Source organism: Xenopus laevis, chromosome 6L (genome assembly GCF_017654675.1).
Source record: "Xenopus laevis strain J_2021 chromosome 6L, Xenopus_laevis_v10.1, whole genome shotgun sequence".
NCBI classification, from domain to species: Eukaryota; Metazoa; Chordata; class Amphibia; order Anura; family Pipidae; genus Xenopus; species Xenopus laevis.
The window spans coordinates 76,282,578-76,303,404 of record NC_054381.1 but is presented as its reverse complement, the minus strand read 5'-3'; the positions used below and the strand labels follow the sequence as shown (position 1 = coordinate 76,303,404).

Genomic DNA, 20,827 nt, shown 5'->3' with positions numbered 1-20,827 from the left:
AAACAGGGAATAAATGGAGGATAACAAACAAGGGTTACAGAGTATGATAGGATTAGAGGGCCCTACAAATTAGAGTTTACAAAGTAAAGGTTAGGGTACAATTGAGACATTAGGATTTTATAAACAATTTTGTGATTTTTGATACACCAATGATTGATTAATTAAGCCTCTTTACATCAACCACCTAACTCCAGTATTTCTGTCTCCCTGTTCCTTACCTGGTTTTATGTTTTTCCTGGGCTTGTTTTAATTAGGTTTATTACAAATTTATTAAAAGTTACGTTTTAATGCTGGTTCACTGAGTGATCAGATTACAGGGTTGGGAGGTGCAATCTCAAGGGTCAGTTTGTTTTCTTTCTTCCTTTGTTAATCACTCACCCTGCATTTGCGTCCCCCAAGTTGTGGCTCAGGCATGTGCTTTTTCCTCCTATCACTAGTTCTTGCACTATTATGTATTTGATATGATCAGCAAGCATTTACAACAATTCACATTCAAACACCCTGCGTAAGGACCCTTATAGCATGGTAGCAAGTCACAATAAGAAAAACATTTTGAGGCAACAATATGTGCAAATACTGACAATTTAATGCCAATTTCTCTTAAATGACCCCATTTCACTACTACTCTGTGCTCATTGACACTTTATCCTACTATCTAACCCAACAGAATTTCACATTTTGGTTACGCGAAAGGCCAGCCGGAGAGCTTTTATGCTCTCTCACTTTAGGGGCATTTTCTGAGGGGAAAACTATACATTGTAATGGAAAAACTATACATTGTTTTTTTCCGGGTGAAACTGAGCTTTCTAAATCTGCCTGAGTTTACATGTATTTCCACCTCTTCAAAAAGATTTTTAGCGTTAAATACCAAAAAAAAATGAAAATGTCTTATTTTTCACAATATATGAATTTATACTAGAAAAATATTTAGTTTTACACATGAAAATCCAACTCGTCAAAGCCTTGTGTCTCTCGAATGTGCCAATACCAGCTATGAATAGTTTTGGGGAGATTTAGGACTTCTGTACAGCAAAAACTCCCGGCAGTATATTACCGAATTTTGAAGGCAGAAAACAGCATACTTTAGATTCCAAAGCCAAAAAAACCTGAAACAGTAGGTTTACCCCAGAAAACCATATATTGTATTAGGTACCAAGAAAAAGCACCCTGAATATGATTGCCAGGGGTCCAGTGAACAGTTTGATGCCCATTGTGCAAAGTATCTAGCATTTAGAGACCCCGATATGAAGTTAACACATCCAAATTGTCCAGGACTTTAATTCAGCTACTGAAAAATCAACACATTTACTGCATTTTTTGTGCGTAAAAACTAGGGCTGCACCGAATCCACTATCTTGGATTCGGCCTAACCCCGAATCCTTTGCGAAAGATTCGGCCGAATACCGAACCAAATCCGAACCCTAATTTGCATATGCGAATTAGGGGTGGGAAGGGGGAAACATTTTTTACTTCCTTGTTTTCTGACAAAAAGTCACGTGATTTCTCTCCCCTCCCCCAATTTGCATATGCAAATTAGGATTCGATTCGGCCTGGCAGAAGGATTCGGCTGAAACCGAAGTGTGTACAATTGGCCAATTGCATGTTGTGTGCATGTGCAAGCGTGCGAGTGCCGTGAATGTGTGTGATCCCCCTTTCGCCCAAAATTGTATTTGTGTGTGAATGTAAGTGTGTATTGCTAAAATAAGTGTGGGTTTGTGTGGGGGAGGGGCACAAACCTGGGGTTGCAGGGTCCAGATCATCCACGAGGGCTAGAGGAAGAAATGGCACCGTCTTTTTGCTGATCCGGTAAGTGGGTGGGGCTTGGCACATCAGGAAGTGGAGGCAGCAGCAGGGCCCATAGTTTGCATGTACCTGCTGCTGCCTTTGGGGCTCCTGTGCAATTGCGCCTCAGGGGCCACTCGTTCCCCACCTAGGTTCGTTGCCTAGGGGGCTGGGGAATGAGTAGGAACGGAGCGAGCGGCTTTATAAGCCGCTCCTCCGTTCCAAAACCCTTTAATGATGCAGAATGTAGAATTTATGTTCTGTGGCATTTAAAAAAAACTTTTACACAGAACGTAGATTCTATGATCTGTGGCATTTAAGGGGTTAAGTGTTGCATCATGTCTCTAAATACACAAACAAAAATTCTGTTTCCAGCAGGTACTGTACTGCCTCAGCTTCCATGGAACAAGGTATACAACCCTGATGTGAGCCTGTGTGGTGTCTTAAAAGTGATAATTGTCTCAGAATATTATATCATACTAAAAGTAAATTTTAACGTGAAATACAAATTTAATAATAGGTTATCATGTGTGCTCATATTAGTGTAAGTAATAAAACTATGTTCATGTGTGCAAAAAATATACATTGCATCTGAGTCAGAAGGACAGTGACAACCACTGTAAACTGCAAAACGTATTATCCTCCTACTGTTATCCACCTAGATAGCAGGGAGGGAGGGACTTCTTTGCCCTTGTTTCTTTAACACTCGGCAATTTGAACACTATTTTGTATTCTGCTTTTATTTTATTACAGTAATGATCTCTGTTCTTACTTTTTTCTATTAATATGCTGTTCAACTATACAGCTCTGCATGCACATGTAGAGCTTTATAAATAAAAAAATATATATCCATACCTTTTTTTGTGCACGATTTAAACTGTTTGGGTAAATTGAGTTAAGGAAGTGAGGTTTAAGAGAGGTATCATAGATGTAAGGCATTCTGGTGGCTGTCTCTTTTTAGGAATTTTAAAATAAAAGGTTTGCTTATTCTTTAACTTTTTGGTTCTATATAAATAAATGATTATGATTATTAGCAATAATAATAAACTGTAGCTTTACATAGCAATAGTCTTTTGGCGGCAGTTGTCCAAGAAAACTGGAAAGAAGGAAGAGAGCAAGGTAAAGAAGTGTAAAACTGTATTACCAACAAAAATATGTGTAATTAAAAAGTTGTTAATGTAAAGGTTCCAGTTATGCCAGATATAGACATGGCACTGCACTTTTGATGCGAAAAAATACAGAGATACACTTAATGGGGGCAGAATAACATTTTGGTTAAAACTGGTTAGTAATGCTATTGCCCTAATTCGATTGATTGTATAATCCAGGAGAACTATAAAGAAGTTACACAAGATTTCAACACCCTGTGTGAAATGGACCACTCTTTTCAAAGGAGACCATTTATGTATATATATAATATCTTCAGTGATATTATACATCCTTCCTTAAAACATGTAATGATGCCTTTTACCTCCTTAAAACATCATTATATCAGAGATGCAGAGAGAACTTTACAACACAAAGTCTAGGAAATGGGAAATGGTCACATAGGAAATGGTCACAGAACTGACTGAACTCTGCAGTAGAGAAATGAGCAGTGGAGGGAGGGTGAGAGGAATGAGCAGTAGAGGGTGGGGTAACGAATGCATACCTCCCAATATTTAAATACAATGGAAAGAGGGACAAATAGATCCGCTGCACACCCATTTTATGGCCACACCCCTTAAATACCATATCAATTTGTCAGGTTATGGAAAGATTGAACACATTTCTAGGAATTTTAGGGTCACGTTTTATGTGTTATTAAAGTTTTGCTTATGAAGTTGAATGGCCCTTTAAGCCGATAGTCTCATTTCTCCCAAGAGATCTACATATCTTAAATAGCTAGAATTGTATCTAAGTGCAGTTGCTGAGTGTTCGAGACTCTCTGCCAAAAGCCTCTCATTTAATTACGGTAAATTTCAGAAACTTTGTATCTTTTTCTGGCTGTTCATTGCAGGAGATCAAGGAGAAATTTTGGACATTTCAGAAAGAAACCGGGACTGCGGGCTGAGCCGTCAATTTATGAAAAACGGGGCAGTTGGGAGGTATGCCAACAGTGCAGAGAGGGAGAGTTATGAGCATGTCATGGAAGAGAAGGGAAAATAAGCAGGGAAGTCCGATCAGATCAGCAGGAAAAATGCAGAGAAGAACAGAACGCAGTCTGCAGGGAAGGCCTGAATAGGGCATCACAAACAAAGTCACCCACCTTTGCAAGCCCAGTCTTCCCTCAATGGATGCGGCTCTGTTACTTAGGCAGAAGGTGCTGGCAGCACCTAAGCCATTTACTGAAGACTCTTAGACCGGAAACTTGCAAAAAGGGTCAAGCACAGTTTTCAAACTAATAAAAATGTTTTTTTATTTTTTTTTTAAACTTGTATGTTTATTATGTAATAAACTATTTCAAAATATACATTTGACTTGAGTTTACATAATTAAAGCACATATAAACATAAACAGTGTTTAGTCTGTTTGGTACAAGATAGAAGAAAGGAAAATGAAAATAAAGGAAAATAAAATAAAATAAAGGCATCATTGAATAATAAAAAATCATAAGTAGAACATGGCATATACGGCAAAATAGGTAAGGTTTTAGAGTAGTCAACCCATTACTTATAACTCCATTTACTGCTAATAGTAAGAATTACAGAGGACGTAACGTTACGAGATTTATAGAAGATGCCATGGGTCCCAAATTTGACCACATTTGAGTTTGGTCTCTAGTGTTCCTGCGGTCATTTTCTCCATGTGTTCTCTAAATTCCAGTTGTTGCAGTAAGTGCTGTATATTAGGTGTCTCCTTTTGTTTCCAGGATTTCATTATTAAAGTAGGCACTGTATTGAAAATGTGGAATAACAGTTTCCTGTTAAGGCTAGGAGAGTTTTCGGGATATATTTGTAGCAGCCCTATCTGGGGCAGGCATGGCACGGTATAGTCCAAACTGTCTTTCAGTAGGGCAAAGACTTTAGACCAGAACGGCTTAACTGAAGTACAGTGCCACCACATATGAATAAATGTGCCAACTTCTCCACATTGCCTCCAACACAAAGGAGAATATTGAGAGTTTATATTTGCTATCCTTTGCGGAGTAAGGTACCAGCGATGAAGTATTTTTAGATGCGTTTCGACGTGGTTTGTGCCCACCAGAGTTCCTAGGGAGTTGTGCACAACTGAAAGTGACCCTAGAGGGCTTATTTGCCCAGATAAATCGATTTATGTTTTTTTCTATGGCCGGACAGTATCGTGGTGGTAGTGCTATGTGTAACGTTCTAAATAAATATAATATTTTCGGCAGAATGTTCATTTTTATAGAAATAATTCTTCCCAGCCATGAGATAGATTCTGATTTCAATTTGATGCATTCCGATTCTATCATTTTCAGCAGGGGTTGATTGTTTAACCTGTAAATATCCTCAGGATCTTTAGGGATCTTGAGGCCAAGATATGTAATATATGTGTCCCTCCAATCGAAATTATAGGAATGTTTATAGCCTTGCAGAATCGGGTATGGAACATGAAATGGGAGTGCTTGAGTCTTGGATTGATTTATTTTATACCAAGAGACAGATTGGAAATCTGCTAGTTCCTTAAACAAATTGGGTAATAACACCGCAACGTTTCCAAGACTTAATAATATGTCATCTGCAAATAGTCCGATTTTGTGGTGGTCTGTACCACATGAAATTCCCGCTATGTCTACATTTTCTCTGATTCTCTGGGCAAGTGGTTCAACCATTAATGCAAAAATAAGGGGAGATAGTGGGCACCCCTGCCTCGTGCCGTTAGTGATAGAGAGGGTGCTCGATAGGGCCCCCGCCGTACATATCTTAGCTGTAGGATTCGTGTAGAGGAGGAGTACAGCTCTAAGGAAAGTTGGACCTATTTGGTATTGCCTAAGAGTCTCCTCCATGTATTCCCAGTTGACCCTATCGAACGCCTTCTCCGCATCCAAAGACAATAGGAGCGCTGGGGTTTTCTGCGTTTTTAATATATGTATAATATTACGGAATCTACGTGTGCTATCCGAACCTTGTCTATGGAGAACGAACCCAACTTGATTTGGGTCAATAAGGGAAGGGAGAACCTGGTTAAGTCTCTGGGCCAAGAGCTTGGCATATAATTTAAGATCGGTATTCAGTAGCGCTATAGGGCAGTAACGTTGGCATTGATCAGGGGGCTTTCCTGGCTTGGGAATTGTAACAATGTGGGCTTGGAGATACTCGGAATTTACGTCTCCTGAGTCCATAATGTTCTGGAATACTTGAAGCAGATATGGGGAGAGTATATGGGAAAATATTTTATAAAAATTGTTAGTGAACCCATCTGGGCCCAGGGCTTTATTTGCTTTAAGGCTCCTTATAACAGCTGTTACCTCATCTCTTGATATTGGCGAATACAAGATATCTTGCTGTGCTTGTGTGGGATGAGGGAGCTTAATTTTACCTAGATATTCTCAAATTACATTTACGGTTTTGGCACTGTATTATTATCTTTGAGGTTATATAATTCAGAGTAGTAGGCGGCAAATTCATTAGCAATAACTTTAGGATCAGTTTGTTTGCCATGTAAAGATGTTATATGACTTATTCTAGTCTGGGCTTGTTGTTTTTTCAGTTGCGATGCTAATAATCTATCAGCTTTATTGCCTTTAGAGTAAAAGAGTTTTTTAAGTAATTTCAGCCGATAGGCTGTTTTGGCGGCGATGATGTCGTTTAGTTTTTGTCAAATTTCTTTTATTTCTTGGAAATGTAGGGCAGTGTTCTGATGGATAGCTTGTTTTTCAAGAGATGCTAATTTAGTTTCTAGTTGCAATTGAGTGTCTTCTCTGGATGCTCTAAGCTTTTTAGCAAGGGAAATAAACTCCCCCAGTAAAACTGCTTTATGTGCTAGCCATACTGTCTGTGGGCCTACTTCACCTTTAGAGTTCAAAGTGAAATATTGTTTAATAACTTGTTCAATGTGAGCTTTACTTTCATCTTTGAGGAGCAGACTGTCATTTAGTCTCCATGGTAATTTATCATTGGGGTAGTTAGAGTTAAGAATCTCTATACCAATAGGGGCATGGTCTGACCATGTTCTTAGTATGGGTGCGGAAATGAGGGGATAAATATGTGTAGTCCCTAGCAAGTGGATTTTTCGCACATCTATTAGTCCGTGGGAATGTAGGAGATTATTAAACGTTCGGCTATGGTTCCTCTGTGCCTGTGTTATAGGGCCACCCTGACCTTTGACAATATCAACGTTAGGGTCTGAGACTATATTAAAGTCACCAGCAATTACACATTTTCCAACTTTATAGTGAAGGAGTTTTGGGAGAATTTTCGCTAGAAAGTTGGTTTGGAGTTCGTTTGGGGCGTATATGTTGATCAAAGAGTATGCGATGTTCCCTAGTACACATATCAACATCAAATATCTACCCGCGGGGTCAGCATGCACACCCCTGAACTGGAACGGTATTTTGGATGATACAAGGATGGAAACCCCTTTAGTCTTATTTTTAGCATAGGCATGGTAGTTATGTGGGAATCGTTTGTTGAAAAATTTGGGAGGAGCCGAGCAACAGAAATGTGTTTCTTGGCAAAAGAGAACATTGGCTTTGTAGGCATCATGTAGTTTGATTTCGTTTATTAGGGGAGTTTAAGCCCCTGCTATTTAACAAATAAAATCGTACCATTTCAGATGAGGGTGTGCATGCTTTCCCCTGACAGGGCTGCCACATTCTGATAAATAACAATATGCCATGCGCTAACCAATATAGAACTTAAAAAAAACATATGCCATGTACTAACGATCAGAAAATTGAAAGAAAACAAACAGTTAACAGTTGATGAAACCTTTGGAAGCATTGGAGCTTAAAGAGGTGCTTGTGGGTTTTAACAGGTAACCACCACTCGACTCCAATTCCAATTTTGGAGCCTTGGGGGGTGAATAGGTTGATGAGTCGTCTGTGTCATAAGGAGACATCTCAACGTCGAGAAGCAAACTGAGAATGGGAAAATACTGAACTAGGGAGAAAGCGTCAAACTTTATGCCAATCCTTCTGAAGCTTCTTTGGAGAGTGTGTTGGTGAGTGTCGCTCTGGAGCAGAATCTTTAGCATTAGCTGAGGATAAATCCCATCTGGCAAGGGCTTTTTTGGCGTTGTTCACTGTAGACAGTATTGTAGGTGTCCCATTATGTTGAATGATGAGCTTGACTGGGTAACCCCAGTGGTAGGGGATGTCATTCTGCCTTAAGATTTTTGTGATCTCTGCAAAGGCCTTGCGTTTGAGCAGAATGGCAGGAGCTAAGTCCATATACATTTCAAAGTGCTGGTACTGCTTTGGCCAGTTTTCTTTTTTGTGAGCAAGGGATAGCAGTTTGTCTTTTGTCTGGTAAAACACAAATCTGGCAAGGACATCCCTGGGGACATTATCAGGGGCTGTTCTAGGTTTTGGAACTCTAAGTGCATGCAGATCTGGCAGTATCACTCGAAGTAGCTCAATGATATGGGTTTCCAGATCTCTTGGGAGCACAGTTTCTGATATTCCCCTGAACCGTAGATTATTTCTACGGGACCTATCTTCTAGGTCTGTCACTTTATCCGACAAGCCTTCAAGTTCAGTGTGTGTTTTATTTTGGGAGTCTGCTAAGTCATTGTGGGCATCAGCAAACTCACCCATTCTCTCCTCTGTGTGCAGTGCGATCGCCCAAGTCTCTGATCTCTTTTCTGAGGTCGTCAGATAGTTGTTTGATATCACTCTGCAGAGTGTGCTTCATATCATGGAGCATTTCCTTTATTTGGGCCGCCGTGGCAGGCAGGTGCTCCGGAGATTTATTCACCATAGCAGTCGGCTGGAGAAAAGAAATCGGTAACTGCCTTCTGCTGCTGTTTTTGTGCTTGTCTGGTCCCCCTCATTGACACGGAGCAAGTCAGTAGAGTTGTATGGCTTTTGGGGGTGTCAGAATGCTATTTTTACCTCAAAACATCCTCCTTACAGACGGAGCGCTAGTAGTACGCGTCCATCCGGTTCAGCAGGCAAACTCCGCCCCCTAATACAAATGTTTTTGATCCAAAATGTACTCAAATAAAAACAATTCCTTCTATTTTACATTATTTGACATGGTTTACTGCATATATATATATTGAATAAAGTAACCCCTCTTGTATATTATAAGGATATTATAAGTCATGGAACTCCAAGGTAACTTCTAATATCCTCATATTTTGCAACTGGGGGTACTTTATTTATTATAATACACACGTTTCAGTGAGTCAAGTGACAGAAATTACATCAGAACTCACCATTTATAACTGATGACATCAGAACTCACCGTTTACAGGGATACCATTTACAAGATATTCATGGGTTTTGTGAATATATATATATATATATATATCCCTTTTAGAGGGATACTATCATGGCAAACTGTTTTTTTCAAAACACGTCAGTTAATAATGCTGCTTAAGCAGAATTCTGCACTGAAATACATTTTTCAATAGAGCAAACTGATTTTTATATATTTAATTTTGAAATCTGACGTAGAGCTAAATATATTGTCTATTTTGCAGCTGCCCCCAGTCATGTGACTTGTGCTCTGATAAATTTCAGTCACTCTTTACTGTTGCACTGTAAATTGGAGTGATACCAGCCACCCCCCACCCACAGCAGCCCATCAGCAGAACAGTGTGAAGGTAACCAGATAACACTCCCTGGTAGATATAAGAGTAGCACTCAATAGTAAAAATCCATGTCCCACTGCGACTTTTAGTTATATTGAGTAAGAGAAACAATAGCCTGTCAGAAGGTAGTTACATAGTGTGGCACTGGCTCTTTCTGAAAGCGCAGGATCAGGCAAAATGGCCTGAGATGGCTGCCTACATACCATTATTACAACTAAAAAATATATATTTGTTGGTTCAGGAATTACATTTTACATCGTAGAATCAATTGTTTGCAGTGTAAACCGTGTAATTTAGAAATAAAACGACACCATAAAAATCATGACAGAATCCCTTTAACAATAATCCTCTACAGGACTTGGCCTCAATAATTCTATAATAACGGTCATTGTACTCTATGAATGTATAGGCATTTCTTTTATTAGTAAACTCTCTTTAGGATTTCACAAAATCTAGAATTATGTCATGGGAAAGAATACAAAGATAAGCAATGTCTGATAACTATAAGCCACCGAGTAAAAAAAAAAACCAGATGGTTTAATATGTAGGGTACTGAATACCTACCTGCTCGGCTTTTTGATGGAAAATTGCAGACATGTCAAGCAACGTACTACGCTCATCAAGGGCTGCGGCAAAAGCCTTCCATTCTTGCTCCAACTGGTTAGCAATCTGCTTAATTTGCTGTGAAGCATAGTGTCCCGATTCCACTAGTCGATTTGCCACTGACATAATTCGGCTAATGTTTACATACACGTTCTACAGTAAATAGAAAATCAAAGTAAAATGTAAGTAAGTAAATATTAGAAAGCAAATATTTACCATGGAAAACCAATACATATTTGTATTACTTACACAAGTAGCACACTAGCAGAATTTTTTTCACTTAACACATTTTACTGCATTACTGTTAAAACTGATTTTTATGTAGGCCCAAGCCAAATCATTTTTGACTTACAATAAACACACACATATTGCATCTAAAAATAATTGTATTCAGATTTTGCAATGCTCAGAAAGCTTTTCAGATACTATAGATAGATCGATCGATCGATAGATAGATAGATGTAGTTATGCCGAAGAGTCAATTGCAGCTGGCTTCTTAGTGCACAATAACCTATAGCAGCATTTTTGAATGCAGTTTAAATTTAGATTACATCACTCAGTAGTATAAATACTTTTGTGCAACCTTCTTCACTCATTTTAAAATTCTATGATTAGCACATTTGCACTAACTGAACACTAGAAGATGACCTGATAACTCTGCACTTCTAAGGTTACTAAACTTAAACAGCAGTACCTGTCATTCTTCCCCTTGTACTACCTATCTGTTAGCTATACTAACATATTTGTTCCTAATATTTCCCGTTTGTGATTTCAGCATGATTTACTATGAGAAAACCCTACATATCATTAAATCTTTGCAAAGTGAAACAGTTCTTAGCTCTCCTTTGGTATCCTGCTTCTTCCTGTAGTCTTGGTCCCTACAACTGCTTACAATATATCATCTCATACTGTTTTTTAACAGTGGCCTGAGACAAACATTTCAACATTTTTGACAACAGTAAGTGAATCCTGGCTAACCTTCAAGGCTTATACCTAATTGCTGAATGGCAAAAGATCTGGATGATACTTTTTCTTTAGGCTGAGGATACTATACTTATTAAAATGAGTACTTTTAAAGATTAATTAAATCAAAATGCACATTCGATATACATTTCATCGAATGGGAACGACTTGAAAACTAGTTTTGTATTCAAATCGAATATGAATGAAACTCGAAACTAATTTTCCCCCAAAAAAAACTTGAATGTCAGGAAGGCTATTTTTTTTTTTTTTTAACTCAAGTGAGATTTTTATTTGGTACAGTTAAAAGAAATTACACACATAGGTATGTTAAATCTTCCAGAATCATACAATGTTGACAAGTCATAAAGAGCAACAATGACACATCAATACAGAAAAACAAGTTCTCCATGTCTCAGAACATACAGTAAGCATAAGAATTTATACATTCTCCAGAATCCACAGCTGCCATATTTTCATACATTGGTCAGAGGTATTGTTACGCCTAGCAATTAGTTGTTCTACATTACACATGTTTTGAACCGATTTTTCCCAGTCCGCATATAGAGGGGGAGCTGAGATTTCCATACTTGTGCTATGGGTCTACGCGCTTGAAATAGAATTTTATGAAGTATATTTTTTGCAGGGCGAGTCAGCTGGTTAGGGGGGTCCATACCTAAGATATACCACTTGGGATCAAGTGGGATCTCAAAGCCTAGGATAGTGGTAATACGTTTTTGTATCCTGGCCCAATAATCCTGTAATACAGGGCAGGACCAGAACGTGTGCAGTAAAGTTCCCTCCGCCGCATTGCACCTAACACAAGTATCCGGAATAGCAGGATTGATCCTATGCAACCGAGATCTGGTATAATACGCTCCATGTATCAAGTACAGTTGCAAAATTCTATATTTATATATGGGTGAAATAGACAGAGGGGTTAACAACACCTGGGCCCACTGATCGTCAGTAATATAGTCAATGGAACACTCCCATTGCACCCTTGCTTTTATAGAGGTTTTCCGCAAAACCAAATTTTGTAGTTCTTTGTAGAAAAGAGTGATAGAGTGCCGGGAGTTCTCAGAAATCAATTGTTCCATTATGGAAGAGGTACCAAATTGCAGACGCTTAGGTTTATTCAGTCTATAAAGCGCAGCTCTCACTTTGTGGTATATTAGCCATTGAGAGTTGGGCAAAGAATAGGTCTGCCTTAACTCACTAAAGGGAACCATGCCATTGTCGGACCAAACCTGGCCTATAGACCATATCCCCGCCTGGATCCACTCCTTTGGAGAGGACAGCTTGTCTAGAGGAGCAAGTTTACTGTTATAACATAAAGGGGTTTGCAGTTCTAGTATTACTGGATGGACCAGGTGGAGAGACCGTTGCAAACAGAATTTTTGGGATTCTACCAGAGAGCAGTTACTCACCAACTGCTTTGTCTTATACAGGTTCAGGGCCAGAATGGCATAGAAAGGAGGGAGATCAGACTTCAATAAACATTGCCATAGCTGATATAGGGCGTCCTCAGGCAGAGCACTTTTCAGAGTACGGATTTGTGAGAGTTGGGCCGCGAGGTAATACAGATGCATGTCTGGGAGGGCCATGCCCCCATCATTTTTGGGTCTCTGCAGTGTTTTAATGGACAGTCTGCATCTGTTTTTCCCCCAAATAAATTGCCGGAAGAGGGACGTTAAGTGGGCAAAAAAGGGGGCTTGAATCTTAATAGGCGCATGCCACAGTACATAAAGAATTTTCGGGGCAATCACCATCTTTATAAGTTGTATGCGCCCAGTCGGACCCAAAGGGAGAAGTTCCCACGCCTGAAATTTAGCTTGAGCCCAGTAAAGTAAAGGTGCAACGTTAAGAGTATAATAGGACGATATAGGGGTAGCAATGCAAATACCCAAATATGTAAATTTATCAACCAAATGTAGTTTTGCACAATCCGGGTTCAGGGGACCATTTAAGGGGTCTATTGGAAAAAGTGTGGATTTAGAGGGGTTGATTTTAAGGCCCGAAATACGTCCAAAGTCTGCAGTTAACGTCAGAAGTTCCGTCAATGATTCGTGTGTGTCTCCCAAATACACTAAAGTGTCATCTGCATACATTTGCACCTTCTCCTCTCTGTTTGCCAGACGTAGGCCAATAATACATGGATTTTGTTGTTTAATCGCTAAAGCTAGAGGCTCGATGGCCATGGTGAACAGCAAGGGGGACAGAGGACACCCCTGGCGTGTACCCCTAGCTAAGGTAAAGTTCTCAGTTTGTGAGGCATTGAGTCTTAGGGAGGCCACCGGGGTCTTATAGAGAAGTTGAACTAGCGAAGTGAAATGAGGGCCAACACCAAATGCTTTAAGGACACGCCACAAGTACGCCCATTCAACTGTATCAAAAGCTTTGGCTATGTCCAAAGCAGCAACTGCTCTCTGACCTATATTACAGTGGTCTACAGACAAATTAAGCATCAGCATTCTAATATTGTGCGCGGTGGTTTTGTGGGGGATAAAACAGGTTTGGTCCTCAGTAATTATGTGGGTTATTACTTTGTTCAGTCTTCTGGCAAGGACCTTCGCCAGGATTTTAACATCTGTTGTCAAAAGCGATATTGGCCTATAGGCCTCCGGTGAGGTTAAATCTTTGCCAGGTTTGGGCAAAATTACAATCGTTGCCTCATACATGGAGGCAGGAAGCCTTTGGATGTCGAGGGAGTTATTGAAGGATTGTAAAAGTTTTGGTGCTTGTAAAGGGGCATGTTTTTTTATAAAATTCAATCGGAATGCCGTCCGAGCCTGCAGCTTTACCTGCAGGGAAAGAGTCAATTGCCTCCTGGATTTCAATTAGTGACAAAGGCTGGTCTAAGAACTGTTGAAATTCTTCAGTTAGGGTAGGAAACCTCAAACCATCGAGAAATTGGTCCAGCACCTCTTCCCCGCGTTCTAGTTTAGAACTATAGATATCTGTGTAAAAAGTCGTCATGATTTGATTAATTTCAGTGGGGTCTGTGGTGATTACCGAGTCTGCTCGTTGGAGTTTAGCTATTGTGGGGGGAGTAGTCTGCGCTCTGCTGAGCAGGGCCAGCATCCTACCTGCCCGCTCACCTTGTTCTAAGATACGGGCTTTGGCAAACAAATGCTTGTATTGGGATTTTTCCCACATTGCCTTTGCATAGTTGCCCTGGGCCAGCTTCAATTGGGCTACCAAAACTGGGGAAGGGTTATCTGAGAGAGCGTCTTCCAAGCGCTTGACTTCACCCTCCAATGCCTGCTGGGCTTGTCTGTATTGTTTTTTGTATGAGGAGATTTCTTTGTTCAAGTACCCCCTAAGGTAAGCTTTAAATGAGTCCCAAACAATGTTAACGTCAGCGGAGCCCTGATTTAACTGAAAAAATTCTTGTATAGTGGTTCTTCGTCATTATTAAGGATTGAGAGCCACAGAGGGTGTAAAGACCAGCGAGATCTAATCTGGGTACTTGGTAGAGTAAGTTGTATCTCCAGGGGAGCATGGTCAGTGATACCCCTAGGTAGGTACTCCACTAAATGTAAGTCAGAGAGGGCCTTGTCATTGACAAATGCTAAGTCTATCCTGGAGAGCACTGAATGGGACAACGAGAAGCAGGAGAACTGTCTAAGACCAGGGTGAAGGAATCTCCAGGCTTCGACAAGGCCCACATTGCTAGTAAGTGAGGCTAGATTGGATTGAGGGTCTATAATGTCACTAGGACGGGTACGCAATCTATCCAAGGCGGGGTCCATCAAGGAGTTGAAGTCCCCAGCAGCTATCACCTTGGCATGGGGGAATTGAGCAATGAATTGAGTAATGAATTGAGTAAGTTGGGAAATACATGATGAGTCATATGGCGGAGGGATGTATAAATTAGCAATCACAAATTCTTTATGATGAACATTTGCATGTACAAAAAGAAATCTACCCCAGGGATCTGATTTTAATTATAGGAGTTGGAAGGGTACCTGCTTGGAAATTAGGGCAGCAACACCAGATGAGAAGGAGCTGTATGTAACGTGATAATGCCATCCAACCCAGGGCTTTTTGAGTCCGAGAATTCTCCTACCCTCCAAGTGGGTCTCCTTCAAAAGAATGATATCCGCCCCCCTCTGTTTAACGTAATTGAGCACTAACCTACGCTTAATAGGGTTATTAAGGCCATGGACATTCCAGCTTAACAATTTAAGCGTCATGGGGGATTCCAAAACCATTGGGTAAGCGTGTGCAATTGGCCAGTCAACATATTGAAAAATAAACACTTGAGTTGAACAAATAAAGCATCAAACCTGATAAACATTCCCAACCCACACCCACTCCTTCTACTTTGGTGCCCAACTTTAAGTAGAAATGAACCCATAACAGATAACAATAGATTTATGGGGGTGTTAGCACAACCGCTCAATCAGAGCTGTGAGAAACTCGCACAAATGAGGCCAGTTGCTGTGACCTCGCTCCGTCCCTCAACACATATTGTAAAGATAACAGGTTCTTCACAGAAGATAGACATTAGAATAACATTGCAATCAAAGTAACATAAGTCCCGTGCAATAGGAAGTTCTTACCCACATGAACTTGGCAGGCGGCAAAACACAGCCGTGCCTGCTGTGCACAGTAAAAAAGAAAAACAGCAAGGAACAGTAGGACGGTCATCATGATGAGGGAGAAAAAAAAAAAAAAAAAAAAAAAACCCCCCCTTCCTGGAATAGAACTAGGAATATGCAGTACCTGACAAGTAAACCGAGCACAGTCCCAGGGCATCAGGAGTATGTCAAGCAAGGAAAGGAAATGTCAACAGGAGCATAAGTCCCTGAGGCAATGCAGAAACCAACTTGTACAGCATGAGGTAATGATACAACGCGTATCGCGTATGAAACACAGAGAAGGTAACCAGTATCCAGTGGTATATAGTGAACAATTGAACTGGGAAACTTAGCCTGCCGAATACAACAAGGGAAAACAAGCACCTTCTGCAGGAGGATGTGTTCACCAGCAACTGGCCTGGTGCAGCACAGGGGGAAGAAAAAAAAAAAAAAAGGGGGGGGGAACCCCACCAATCTTGCGAATATCAGGAATATGCCGTTCCAGAAAATAAAATGACATCAGGAGCAAATATCATGTAGGCAGGATAGGAAGCCGAAGTAGAAATCTTACTGTTGCCGTTGTGGCCGATCCTGGCCCTCCTCGCCCCCATGATTGGGCCTACGGTCCAGCCAGTCTCCCAAATCTTTGGGGGAAGTAAAGAAGTGAGTGGAGCCGTCAGAAAACACGCTCATCCTGGCGGGGTATAGCATTGCGTATTGTATATTTTTCTGTCGCATGCGTTTCTTGCAGTCGATGAACTGTGCCCTTTGTTTTTGTACTTCGGCCGAGAAGTCGGCATAGATAGAAATTGTACTGTCCTGGAATGTGATCGAACCCTTCTGCCTAGCCAGCTTCAACAAACCATCCCGGTCACGGGCATTCAAGAGTCGGGCAATGAGTGGCCTAGCAGGAGTTCCAGGGGGACCACGCCTAGTGGGAACTCTATGAGTTCTTTCAATCGTGAAGGCCTGAGAGAGGGATTGCGGCCCAAAGGTAACACGCAGCCAGTCCTCCAGGAAAAGTTCAGGGGCATCACCCTCCACATTCTCAGGAAAACCTACAAACCGTAGGTTGTTCCTGCGGATCCTATTTTCCAAATCATCAGCTTTTTGTTGGGCCATTAGCAGGGATTTCTGTAAATCTTGTACGTTACCTTGTAGGGGAAGACAGGAGTCCTCTAGATTACTGATCCGTTGCTCCGCCGCCATTGCTCGCTCACGCATTTTCTGCGTATAATGGAGAGGTCGACTTTAATTTCGTCAGTTTTAGCACTGATGAGTGAGGCACAGGTGTCTCTAGTCGAGCGAATTTCCTCCAGAACATCTCTCAACGATGGTTTGGCCAGCTCCTGGGAATTCTGATCCGATGCGGTAGTCGGAGAGCTAGGCCCTGAGGAGGAAGCGCCATTTTGTTGGTCACGGCCTTCCCGGGCAAACTTCCCCAGCTTCGCGGCTGCTTCTGACGCCCTTTTTTGCGCCCGATTTTGCCCCATTAAGTGGCGTGGTGGAAGGGGATCCCAAATGTGATCCACGATGCAGGGAAATAAAAGGTCTACCGACCTGTATCAGGATAGTTACGCCGTCAAGGGACGGAGCTCGCCAGATATGCGACTGCTCACATCAGGTAGGTAACCATGCCCCCGTCAGGAAGGCTATTTACATCTTCAGATGGGTCAACGGACCTCTGCCATTGACTTATATCTTAGTTTGGATCAAGTACAAGGTACTTTTTTTATTACTTCAGAGAAAAAGAAAATCATTTTAAAAAACTTGGATTATTTGGATATAATGATGTCTATTTCTGGATAATGGATTTCCATAAAACGGATCTCATACCTGTACTAGTTTTAAGACTAATTCAAATGACACAAAATGTCACACTAAGGAAATACCATCATCTGGATTTAACCACTATCTTCCCTGTTTATAAAAGCAGGGTTTATCTTTTCATTAGTTTTGGAAAGTCCATAAAATATTTGTACCACAGCATGTCACAGTATGTAAAAATGCAGAATCAAAATGAAAAAAATGTCCACAGACTTTATTTGGAATTTAATATGAATAACAGAATTATATCTTACCATGCAGTTCATGGCAAAATGATTGTGCTGTGTCTGAAGCTCCATTGCATGATTATGACTGGTGCCAATGTCAGTATAACTTGTCAGAAACAGACCTTTGTTGTGTGTAATCCAGTCAAACATCTGAAGGAATTAACAAATTAAATCAAATTAAATAGTTAATAATGAGATGCAGTCAAATTTAACAATAAAACTCACCAAAACAAAAGCTTCTTTCCATTATCCCTATAGAGGGGCGCTGCGCCAATGAGGCGAGTTCAAATACTCGCCTCAGGCAATTGGCTCTATGCACTAGCGATATGGGGTGCCGGCATCGCAGGAGACTTGCCCGTCCCTATACTTTGTCTCTACACACTAAGGGGCATATTTATGAAGGGTCGAATTTCAAGTTGAAAAAACTTTGAAATACAAATAAAAAAAGACCAACCGAAATTAAATCGAAGTTTTTTTTTGGTCGAATAGGTCTGTTTTCGGGCAAATCGTACGAATCGAAGAAATACTGCATTTGATCTAATTCGATTCAAAGCTTTTCCCAAAAAAAACCTTTGATTTTTCAAAGTCGACCAATTGACTCCAAGTAGGTTCTAGGTCCCCCATAGGCTAAAATACAGCAGTTTTTAGATGGTGAATAGTCAAAGTTGAATTTATAAAGAGACAGTACATGATAAATTTGGGCTATTCCCTAGACGAAGTAAACAAAAAATTTGCTTGAAATACGAATTTTTTTCATTCAAAAATTCACCTTGACCTTTGATAAATCGGCCCCTAAAAATCAAATGTCCTTCATTCCCTATATATTTTTTTTAAATGCTCTTATTAAAAAAATAGGTAATAAGGGATACACCCCAAACTAAATAAATTAATTATTCCAGTAAGAGAATGCAGTGCTGTTATTTATATGATCCAGAGGAAATATAAGCAGTAGCACGTTTAGTAAAGTTCTAGGTACATGCTCAGTTGGTAGCTGCTGCTGTTTGCATTCTTCTTCTTCTGCCTCTTTGCAAATTTCAAATGGGGGCCACTGACCCTGGCAGCTTTGTATTTAACTTTTCTCCTACTCTTCTTCCAGTCTCTCATTCAAACCACTGCCTGGTTGTAAACTGGAACCTAGCATCTAGATAGCTGCTGAAATTCCAGGTTGGAAATCTTCTGAATAAACATCTAAGTAGTTCAATTGCCAATTGCAAATTGTGTCAGAATATTAATCTACATCATACTAAAAGTGAATTTAAAGGTGGACTATCCTTACAATGGACACATTGCTTATATTACAGATTTCTTACCTTTTCAGCATCCTGTTCAAACAACCTCAGCTGAAAGCACTGATCCAATTTTACTTTTCGCATGTGCCACAGCTGATGAAGATGTTGTCGTGTTGAATGAAGTCTGTCCAACATTGTGGAAACTTTGGGAAGAAGATTTTGAAGGTCTGCATTTCCAGAACTAGAGTTTTTCTTAGGAAAGCTTTCACTGCTCTGTATTATTTGTAAAAGCTTTTGACCTTCTACATCAAGATCTTCAATGGGAGCCTTTATAACCCTTTTTTTCATCTGAGAATGTTCTTCAATCATATTTCGTGCCCCCTCCAAATCCTGAGGCAGCTCCTTAATTGCAAGCATCTCCTGTAGTTCCTCTAATCGAGACAGCATATGAGTTGCATTAGTAATAAAATCCTCAAATGCCACTCTGATTTCTATCCATTCTTCATGGTTATATTCCAAACAACCTTCAAATTCTGGAGTTAGCTGGGAAGGATCAACTACCTTGGTAAGGCCTTCCAAAGATACCATACTTGTCTGAAAAATAAATATAAACACACACATTATATATACACACACACACACATATCCCTGTCAAAGAATATACTGCACAATTCCAAAACTCACAACTCTTTTCAATAACAGGAGAAAATTATGTCTAAGTAATATACATAAGCTGGCCACAGATGTGCAGATTTAGGCATTTATCAAACAAACAATCGTCCTTTCTAATCTTCCATCCTACAACTAACCATTCAGATAAATAAAATAGTAAAGAGAACAAATCAGACAATGTTCTGGCCATTAATTGACAGGCAGCAATCGTACTAAAGGTATGTCCAACAAACAGGCCTGGATTTGTGGAAAGGCCACCAAGGCCTGGGCAGCAGGATTTTAGGGGACAGCAAACTGGCTGACGACACCAACATTAGTTCAGAAACACTGGAGATACAATACTTTTTTTTAAATTTCCCGTGCGCAAATCCCCATTACGAGAATAAAGGGGAGGGGTCAGTGGCGATGAACAACATCGGGCCTAGCTGCACCCACCATGTAAATCTGGCCCTTCCAACAAATAGTAGCGACAGTCACCCATGGATATCGTCAGATAAGCAATACATACAGACATTTCCTTTAGCAGATAGAAATCTTCTAACCTGTCCGATCAACTAAATGACCATTTTCATGGTACGAAAAATGTCAGGACAATCCACAGGCGGTCCAAAATTCATACGAACCTTGTTTCGTACAAAGCAATCTTTGTGTCTATGGCCAGCTATAGCCATTTGCAAAAATGTGCAAATCTGTTAAATAAATTGTGAGTGGATGGGCTATAGAAAAAGACCAGTAATGTATGTGCAATTGTGCATTATTACTTAGATATACAGAGTTCAGTTATTAGTCACTCACAAGACTACAACACAATGCCATGTGCTCTTATCAATGATATTAAAATGCAAACTAAATTCACTTGTTTTTAGGTTTTTCATAGATCTGTGAAAAACAGTGTAAAAAGAATGCCTATAACTAAAAAGGCAGTCTAAATATTGTCATTAACATAGTTTGTGTGCATCGCAACACAAATTCATGTAAAAGGAAATAGGAATTACCAATTACAAATCAGCAAACAACATTTTTACTAAGCAAATCATGTGCTGATTAGATCCCAACTACAAACTGGTTTAATACTGTCTGGGGCTCACAAGTGTAGTGTAGAATGTTTTTATCAGTATATGCAAAGACACAAAAGCAAATTTCTGATTTTAAATTTTACCTAATTTTACACTAAAATGCTGTCAATATGTTCTGTCACAATATACCATGTACATACATGTGCACACACAAACTTATCAGA

The 20,827-nt window shown here is 40.1% G+C and overlaps 1 protein-coding gene across 6 annotated transcripts in view; it reads right to left on the bottom strand.

The window, feature by feature from the left end:
• trio.L (trio Rho guanine nucleotide exchange factor L homeolog) overlaps positions 1-20,827 on the bottom strand; it is a 298,296-nt gene that overhangs the window by 173,629 nt on the left and 103,840 nt on the right. For all 6 annotated transcript variants that reach the window (XM_041566192.1, XM_041566193.1, XM_041566194.1 and 3 more), the window contains exons 5-7: positions 18,997-19,509; positions 17,714-17,836; positions 10,048-10,239 (exon numbers count right to left, since the gene is read on the bottom strand). In XM_041566192.1, coding sequence (XP_041422126.1) covers positions 10,048-10,239; positions 17,714-17,836; positions 18,997-19,509 — 828 coding nt within the window. The remainder of the gene's footprint in view (positions 1-10,047; positions 10,240-17,713; positions 17,837-18,996; positions 19,510-20,827) is intronic.